This window comes from Gavialis gangeticus, unplaced genomic scaffold (assembly GCF_001723915.1).
Source record: "Gavialis gangeticus isolate Ggan-Ray unplaced genomic scaffold, GavGan_comp1, whole genome shotgun sequence".
Lineage (NCBI taxonomy): Eukaryota > Metazoa > Chordata > Crocodylia > Gavialidae > Gavialis > Gavialis gangeticus.
The window spans coordinates 28,569,218-28,579,133 of NW_017729031.1; the positions used below are offsets into that span (position 1 = coordinate 28,569,218).

The window sequence follows — 9,916 nt, forward strand, 5'->3', positions numbered from 1 at the left end:
AGGTGATAGGTCACCTGGTCATAGAAGGAAATGAGATTGAGATTGTTGTAGGGGATGAGATGCCAGTATTTTGAAGTGCTGGGGCACTCAGGTTGGGCTGGAAGGGTATTGTATGGCACTTCTTTAGGACACGTGCAGAACTTCAGATGACTTAAATGCTTGTAGAACTAGGTCTTAGGTTACAGGGAGCATGTCTACACAAGACACTAAAAGCACAGTAGACTAATTCTACTGTGCATTAGCACATCACAGCGAAAGACATGCTAATGCGCTGATGTGCAGTAGAATTAGTCTACTGCGCATTAATGTCACTTAAAAGATGCCGATTACAGTGCGTTTAGTACCTGTTACTACAAGTACTAACTTACTGTGCAGTAATTGTGGCACATGAATACACATATAGACATGCCCTGCATCAGTGATCTGTGAGAGCCAAATAACATATTTGCATTCATTAGCTAAAGCTTTTAAAGATACACGAAGCAAATTGGCCTCTATATTTAAATTAAGATTTTTACAACATCTTAAATGTATTAACAAGTTCCAATAAAAACAATATTTTAAACATAGTCTAATACCACTTCAGCATTTTAAGTTCCCACTTCAGCATTGGGCTGAGTCCTAATAAACAAGAAGCAAAAGTGAAATGGGAGAGAGGTTGATTACCCACTATCTCTGCTGTGAAAAAACACTGTAAACATTGAAAAGCAATGTGGATTTTAATTTTTATTTAAGGTTCAGGGTGTTACTTGGGAAAGGATAAAGGCTTGTTTTCTAGCTCTGATTTTGAACCTTAAAGAAAATGAATGAAAAAGTTGAACCAGCCAGGAATGTTCCAGTTGTTAATAACCATCCAAAACATGGAAGAGAAGGGAAAATGGACTACTCTTCTGATCATTATTGGTCTCCAAATTATGCAAAAAACAGAGTATTGTATAGTTTTGAACTGAACCCTATTCTTATTCTTTAGAGGGAACAAGGAAGGCCTCCTCTCCAACACGTGGACTCTAACCTGATTTTCCTTTTTCAGCTTCTGCTTTAACAAGTGACCTGTTCTCTTGTAACATGTTACAGCCAATATATTTTGGCAGCTCTGTGATTATTCCCAGTAATACATTTCCAGCAGGTCCTTAGTGAGAAGTAGGTCATATGTGTGACAGCGCTACCTGATTTCTTTTGCTTTCTGCAGCTGCTGTTACAGTTCAGGGGTTACTGTGGGTCACTGGTGCTCAACTTGATCACTCTGAGGACTGCATCCTATGGCCAGGGTCAGTCTATGGCATGGATCCAGTGTAGGGTCAGTGTGCAGGGCTGGACTCTGAGTATATCTCAGTGGTACTGTGCCAATCTGACCCCGTGAGCTGGATATGGCTGCATCCTGACCCTGCAGGCCAGAAAATGCTGAGTGATGACCAGTTCTTTTCTGTGCAGGTTCTTATCTGCCCTCTGCACTGTGTTATGTAATATGTCTAACACATCACATGTGGCTCATTTTCCTTTTCATCCTCTTTCCCCACTGTGGGCCTTGAACTAGGGGTAATTTCGATTTCTGAAACTCTTATAACGCTAAATTGCATTGTACAATTTTTACCAGCTAGTGAATACAAATACTCATGTAAAGACGCACAGAAAAAATTAAGTTCTTAAAAAACAAATTCTATATATGTAAGTATATGTAAACAAAGCTGTTTTTGAGAAACCCAGTGAGATTTCTTATTCATCTTCTAGCTGGAACACATTTTTAAATGACTTTTTTCTTTCTAGCTATGAAAAATTGCTGCTTTCTTTTCCTAAGTGATCCATCTCTATGATGTTTATAACTGTTAGAGCATGCCCAGTATGGAGAAAACAGCGTTTTCCAGATGTGAGCATGAAGTCATTCGTGGTTATCTACTGGGATGATTATTAATTTTTCCTTTGTGTTTCTTGCTTTCCTGTTTTGCAGCAAGGAGTATGCGATTCCTTTGCAGTGCAGCTGTCCAATAGATTTTGAATTCTGCATTGATTACATTCATCCTCACAAAGCATTTACTGTTCAGCCGACATCAGGTCAATCACATCTCTTTAAAACTGAATTTGAAATCATTATGTATTAAGTTCTGTTATTTATGACTCTGTGCATGGTGACATACAGAAATACAGAGTATAAGATCTGCCCCTGAGAGTTTTCAGTTAAGCCCACAACATTGAAACATAGTCTCATATATATGACAATAGAAATAAATAACAAGCATCAAATGAAGGCCAAACAACTCCATAGCCAGCAAATTTCTTTCCTCTGTGGAAGAAATCCTCAGTTCTGTAGCAGTGATGCGGAAATATATATGATTTGGAGTATAGCATTTCATTAGCGTAACAACAGTAGTAATCATACCATTATTGTAGATTATACATAAATCTCCTCCTCCTCCGCCTTATGCCAGAAACTCTATCATGGAATGGCAACCACTTCAGGACCTCTTTATACTGCCACACTGGTATAAAATTCCCATAAGCATAACTAGGGTTCAGGCCTGATAGATTTTGCAGATACTGGGAGACATTCCACTTGATCGGTCACCTAGCTGCATGGCTCTCCATTTGCGGATGGGGTTTCCCACTGTGAATCAGACCCACATGCTGTGGGCTTATTGACTTGTGTACAGTGAGTCTGCTCCAACGCAGACTTCTAATTAGAACAATTAGAGTTAAGGCAACCCTCATTAACACTTTCCCAGGCCATGAAAAAAGTTAAATAATAGCTGGATGTTACACAAAATCCTAGAAGCTTTCACCTGTGCAGTAGCGTGCCAGGTGTATATTCATAGAAAATTGAATCATGCATAAATTTAAAATTCTGTAGGAATATAGAGCTGGAACCTCAGCCGGTGTAAATTGGCACGGATCCAGTTCACTGATCAGTGCTGCTATTGACCAACTGAGAATTTGACTCTTAATCTTTCTTTAGGAGTGAAATACAAAAAGGTGAGTCTGACTTCTAATTCGAACAAGTCAGAGCAGGCATTGGGCACGTGTACAGGTGTCCTAAAATATGCAAATAGGGACATAGTGTGGATGTAGACCAGGCACTTAACTCCCACTGAAAGTCAGAGGAGTTAGCTGTCTGTTCAGATTTACAAGTTTTAGGCACTTAAAAACCTTTATATGTTTGGTCCCTAGCGCCTCAGTCCCTTTGACGATGAGACATAGCCTCTCAAGGATACAGCCACACGAGCAAGTCACTGCAAGGTAAGGTAGGATGTGAGGTTGCGACCCATTGACAACTTCACAGTAACTGCTTCTGTGCATGCTCTTGCCCTGCTGTAAGCATGGGGTAGTTGACTCCTCCATGAACGGTGGAGCAAGTTACGTCCCACTTACTGAGCAGTAAAACTACACACAAGCAGTTATTATGGAGCAATCAATGAACTGTACATTCACACCCCAGTTTACCTTGCGGTAAGTTGCTTGTGTAGTTGTATTGTCAGTTAGATCAATTCTTTGGGAATCTCACTTGGAATAAAATCATGTGACTGGCTGGTCCCTTCTTAAATTTTATATATACATGTACTACAGTAAATGGAAGCTATGGGAAGGAGACACATACCTCTCAGCTCTTTCATGTTAGACCATCTGAATTTTAGTCTATTGGCTTAGCATGTTTTCAGTTACACACACAGGAAAGTTAGAGGTCTTCGCCTCCAAATGATCTGTTTGATGTTCCAGCAGCGGAGTAGCCTTTTCTTTATGCAGTTATCCATTAGTCCGTTACTTTGTTTCCCAGTACAGGAAAGCATCAGGCCACAAATGGGGATTCATAGTCTAACAGATGGTCTGGATTCATTCCCAGCAGTGATATGTAGAATAAATTCCAGCGTAATTGAACTAGGGCTAGTCCTAAAATTAGATCCAAAATATTATTTGCAATAGGAAGCAACAAAGTTTTGTTCTCCCAAACCCAGTGGGAAAAGCGCTAGCGTCCTCAGCTGTTTTGTCCTTACAAATGGAAATAAATGATTGTAGGATTAGGAGCTATAACGAGTTTAGGCAGAGAAAGCAACTGGAAATCAAATGTGCTTGTCACCAGTTTAGGTTTCATCATAAGAAATCATGCAGACAACACGTTGCAAATTGGTAGCGCTCAGTTGTACCTCTGTACACCTAATTAAGTTGTACCTCTATACACCTAATTTACCCATTTATCACTTTAACATTATCACTTTCTTTCAGTAGAAAATTGGGTCACTTTATAACATTCTTTATGGAGCCAAGTTAGCTGACATGTTGTTAATGTCCCTGATTATATCACATGCATATTTATTGTGTCTACTGGATGTGCTTAATCTAAGGTTTCCTGTAGGGTTTACCCATAACCAATTGACAGTGTTATGCATGAAGGTTCCTCCCTGCACTGGCTGCTAAACCATGCTTAACATTTTAATTATGAATCCTCAGGTCATGGTCTAACATCACTTTATTTTCTAGTTGAGACAAGCCCTCCCTAAGTTTAACAAAATCGGGTCTTTGTTTTTTGCATGTTTGTTCTTAACTCACAACTTGGGCAGGTTTTGATTCTTCAGATGGAGCTGAAGTTGGGGCTATAGCAAATATATGGCTGACAGAGGACAGCATACTCTTCTACCTTCTTTTGGGTTATCCTTTTAAAATGCTTTCTTGAATTATTGACAACTGCTTGTAGGAAGTACAGTAGCACATCAAAGGCAGAACAGAAAGTTGTTATAGGTGGGCTGAAACAGGGTTGGATTGGGGTTAAATTTTCTCAAACCTCCTTGCATGGATTTTGGATTTTCAAATTTGCATTCAGAATGGTTCCTGTTTTATCCAGCTGAATTCATTTGAATGGGCCTAGCTCTGGGGGGAAAAATATAGAGGGGCTTTGATGGAGAAAGTTAAAACTAAATGGAAATATTTAAGGTGCTGAGTGCCTCCAACTCCTACTATAGTCACTGCTCCCTAGAGCATCAACAGCAATAAAAATAGCATAGGAAAGGAAGCTAAATGTTCGTTAAAAATATAGGAGACAGGAAGCGAGGCAAAGGTTACTTTAAAGAGTAGGAAATGAATGTCATGGGAGGTTAATGTATCTGTTGAGCTGAGTAAATTCCTTGTCTCAGGAATGATGAGAGCAGCTAGAGCCTCTGACAAAGGATTATGCAAAGTGTTCCTGGTTGTAAAATAGCGCTTAAAAGTTTTTACCAAACGCTGGACCAGATAGCGAGGAAATTTAGAAGCATTAGAGGAAACCCAGAGAAATCCCCAGGCTTGCGAAAGGAATAAAAAACCTATTTATAATAACTTGCTTAAGACAGTGTGATGTGCCAGAGGACTTGAGAGTAGCAGATGTGAGTAGAAGCTTTTAAACATAAATAGTCTTTGTCATGCTCACAGTAGTAGCAAATTGTGCATCGCAAGTAATGGTTCATCTCTTTACCATTTGAAGCTGTTGCCAATCATGGGGGAGTGGGAGGTCTGGCAATACGTATGTGATATGTTTGGGCTGAAATATGTTCCAGCCCTTCTGCCACCAAAACTGGCAGCAATATATTATTTTTAAAATGTGCTTAGCAAATGAAGTCCCATTTCTGTGTTAATTCAGTATGGTTCTCTTTCCCCTGTTATAGGAATAATTCCAGCCAATGGGAAAGTGGAAGTTGTCATAACATATTCACCACTTGAGTATGGAACAGCCCAGATGAAAATGCAGTTATGGATTTCACAGTTTAACTCTAAGCCGTACACATGTGTATTCACAGGAACATCAACACCCTTTCTGGGCTTAAGGTATATGTGCTTGATCTAGTTTTGTATATCTTTGCCCATTTCTGTTTTTGAAAAAGCTCTTTATAATATAGATTTTAATACTGTTTTGTATAACAGTGGCACCATGCTCTGTTTTAGCACTTACACCAATACACCAAGTCTCTTGATAACACAACAGTCTGCTTCAAACACGAGACTGCAACACGGAAAACCATAACCCCTTAAAATAAGATTCCTGGCCTTGTAAATCAGCTCTGGTCCCTTTTCGGCTCTTCTCAGCCTCCTTCAAGATGTATATGCTCTGCAAGGGTCCAATTTGCAAGGTTCTTAATATCTCCTAAGAAGTGCTGAGCACCCACAATGCCTGTTATATCTGTCAACCCTCTTCAACTCTCATTGCTCAATACTCACAAGATCAGGGTCTTTAGGGTTAATAAACTTTCTGAGATTATTGCTTATGCTCCTTTGGAAATAGGGAAGGAGCAAAATTAGGAAATTATACTTGATCTGTAATTTGGGAGAGACCATTACACTATTCCTGTACACCTAAAAAGCATACAAAGACAAATGGTAGGCTCTTCATCCATTATCAGGATGCTAGTTTAAAGTAGCACATGTTCTTCTGAAACCCAGGAAAGAAGAATTTCAAAAGCAGAAAAGTGCCTCAGAGAAGAAACCAGGTTCAGCTGGGAAACCAGTGGTGCAGAAAAAAGACCAGTTAAAGCACTCACGACCCAGCGCTTCCCAGAAAGTAAAGGTACAAAGAGCTGGGAACCAGAAGCTCCTGTCAGGGGATGAGACTACCCCTTGTTCTTTATCATGCACATGACTGATTTCTTCCCATTCATTTTTATCCCATAGGAGATTGAATACCAAAACCTGAGATTCCCAACAGATCTATCAAATCCCCATGCTGTAGCAACTGTTTTGATTCAGGAACCTGGCAAATTAAAGGTTAAAGACTTGAAGGAAGGTAACATAATGATACAATACATGATAAAATAAGCCAGAATGGCTTTCTTGTGCTGTTGGATTTCTAACAGATATCCGTATGGGGATCTTGTTCTTAAAACTGATGGGAAGTTATGGCCCTGATTTCTGAAGAAAGTGTCACCTTAGCTGTACTTTTTATATATGAGCTCAGTTATCACAGTGGATAAGTTTTCCTCGTAAAAAATTGATCTTCATTTTGCAAAGATGTCTAGTTTGAGATCTCATATAATAACTCCTTGGTCTTGTCTATAGTTCTGTGCCAAGGTAACGAAGGAATAAAAACAAGACAGATGAAGGAAGCAGTGTTTGCACAGAAGGTCAAACAAGACATTCAGGCAGAGGAAGCAAATCAACTTAAATGGTGAGTGTTAATTAGTCAGCTTTATTACCAATGGTAATGTTTATTTAAATATGACAAAACAAGCATTGTTAGTTCAGACTTCTTTCTGCTGGTTCATGTCCAGTAGGTGAATTTTAAAACTAATGTTCTTGTTTTCCTCACATTCTTTTTCCTTCTGTCTGAGAGGGATCTGATTAGTAATCTGTAGTGGGAAATAAGTCCTTGGATTTTCTTTACAGTCATTCAACAGAAAGCTCCTGGAAACTTTGTTCCAGATTCTACTTTTCTAGGTCTTGATCCTGTATCGTTCGCAACAGTGGGAGCTTTCCCATTGAGCTGAAGGAGCCCAGAGTCAGGCCCACACTGAAATAGCTCAAATCAATGTGAATAAAAAAAGTGTAAGGCCTCCATTAAGGAAAGCAAGTAATCATATCTTCCACTTTGAGCCATGAATTGTCCCATCTAAGTCAAAGAAAACATCTCCCATGCTTAAAGTTAAGCACCTGCTTTAGTAACGGCAGGAGAACTTATGTCCATTATTCTTTAAGTGAAAGAAGCTGTACATTGGATAAAGGTTTTTCTCCTCCCTGCTGTAAATTAGGCAAGTTCATAAAGGCAAAGATCCAGTTTCTCTGAAATTGAAAAGAGAGATTATTGAAGAGCGACAAAGAGCAGAAGAACAATATAAGGTTAGTCTTCATTGTTTATGCTGTGTTTTTAAAATCCACCATATAGTTTGGACTACATAAAACCAACTAAAGAATGAAGGACCTGTTTTTGATTGCTGCTAGCTCTTTAAGTAGGTTGATGCAAACCTGCCTAAGCTCTGCAATGTTCCCATAACTATTAAGCTGTTATTTCTGTGTAGTAGTCTATAGAGCTTTCTGCAAACAAATGAATGAAAGACATGGCTGCTGTCCTAAATAGCTTACAGTCTAAGGGTCAAACCCTATAAGCACTCTCACACATAAGTATATCTTCTCCATATGAGTAGTCCTGCTGGCTTTGGTGGGACTATGCTTGTGATTGAAAGTAATCAACATATATGTATTTGCAGTGTCAGGACGTACCTTCCAACAGCACTATGTAAATTAAAATAGACAAAGAAAGAACAGAAAGTTGGAGGAGGTGTAAAGCCATGAGAAATTATGTTGCTTAATTAGCTACGTGCTTATCCTGTTGGCCTCACTTCTTTTGATGCATATTTGTTCACTCTCTGGCTAGTGATCTAGATTGTGCTAGATTCCAAATGTTCTTTGCCATTTGATCTGGCAAACAGAAACAAGATTAGTTCCCACTTCTTTTTGTCCGGGGCATATTTTTCCATTGCTCTAAAGTCTTGCTCAGTTGTCTCCTTCGATCCTGTCCATGGTGGACCAGAAGTTCAAACTACATACGAATGATGGTCCACAAGACACGTAAGACACGGGCACATGAACAAGCTACTGCCAGGAGAATGAAGGCAGGTATTTGCAGCATGTCAGCTACTCTGTGGTAATTGCCTATGTCTGCTCTTACTCCGTGGGAAACGGAAGGAAGACACGTTAGTATGGATTAACGTCATTTCCCACAAGATAAAAGCATGCACATAAACAGTCACCGCAAAACAATTGATGGGCTGCAAAGCCCCATATCCTTATGCCTCGTGGTAAGTTGTTTGCACGCCTATACTCTTAGCTGGTTTGTGTTCCATCATCATAACCACATGACCTGCCTACCAAAGTGCTTGGGATTTCACTAGGTATTTGTTTTAATGCTTAATAAATGTAAAGGTTTTATTTAAAATGATGTAAGGAAACTTAATTGGGCATGTGATTGCTAGGAAGACAGCCAGCAGTGGAGTGGAACAAAAGGCCTGACGGTGGTCTGCAGGGGAAGGGAGTGGAGCCGGGAGGAAGAGACTAAGTGGAAGAGTGAAGGGATGGAGGTGAAGATTGGGAAGGCAAATGCAAGTGGTGTAGCAAAATGAAGTGGACAGCATCAGATCTGGTGGCAGCAGGGAGTACCTCAAAAGACAACAGGAAATCAAGTGGGGAAGGGGATTAATTGTATGGCAACGAGATACCAAAGACAGGTCAAAGCCACCAAATGGTGGCAAAGATGTCAGCCAAACAGCATAGCCTGGGAAAGTGGCATCATTAATTTAGTAGGCCAAATGGATGTTCGGTCCAGTAGCATGAGTGGATCTTACAGAATAGTGGGGTTAAACAATGAGAGGGAGTTCGGTGAATTAATCTGAAGTCAGTCTGAAGGCAGGGGAGAAAAGCACCTTTTTAGACTAACTTAATCATTTTATCAGTGGACTGTAGGAGAAGGCAGTTAGCCCAAGTCATTCTGCCTGACTCTGCCCTTATCCCTGACCCTGCAAACTCATGGGTTTCCCTGGGTCTTCCATTGGTATGGGCATCGAGGCGCAGAGTCAGGCTCAAAGAGTCATACCCCTTTTTTCTGGTCAGCTCACTCAAGTACAGTGATCGCCAGCCATACGATAGCATGGTATGAAGCCTCCATTTGGTTGGCAAATCTAGATCAAGAATTAATGATAGCTAATGAGGAAATATGGTATTGGTTATATTGCACTCATGTGGCCCTTCTTTTGAACCAGATCAAACGAGGAGATCCTGTCACTGAGAAGGAGTTTCAGAGGAATGAAGTGAAAGTTTCTCTCAGGCGTGTAATCCGCTCTGTTGAACAGGTATGCCCATATTATTCTAGCCAGAGGTGACCAAACTGCAGCATGCATACCCCTGCTGGGATCAGAGAACTCTTCTCACCTTGAATGATTGCACGAGCACAGAGGTTTTCTGGCTGATTGTGTCCAGT

General features: G+C 40.2%; 1 protein-coding gene across 3 annotated transcripts in view; it reads left to right on the forward strand.

Annotated features, from left to right (window-relative positions):
* Positions 1-9,916, forward strand: part of CFAP221 (cilia and flagella associated protein 221) — a 52,331-nt gene that overhangs the window by 18,485 nt on the left and 23,930 nt on the right. For all 3 annotated transcript variants that reach the window (XM_019522540.1, XM_019522538.1, XM_019522539.1), the window contains exons 7-13: positions 1,946-2,049; positions 5,622-5,781; positions 6,394-6,517; positions 6,622-6,733; positions 7,006-7,114; positions 7,695-7,782; positions 9,699-9,788. In XM_019522540.1, coding sequence (XP_019378085.1) covers positions 1,946-2,049; positions 5,622-5,781; positions 6,394-6,517; positions 6,622-6,733; positions 7,006-7,114; positions 7,695-7,782; positions 9,699-9,788 — 787 coding nt within the window. The remainder of the gene's footprint in view (positions 1-1,945; positions 2,050-5,621; positions 5,782-6,393; positions 6,518-6,621; positions 6,734-7,005; positions 7,115-7,694; positions 7,783-9,698; positions 9,789-9,916) is intronic.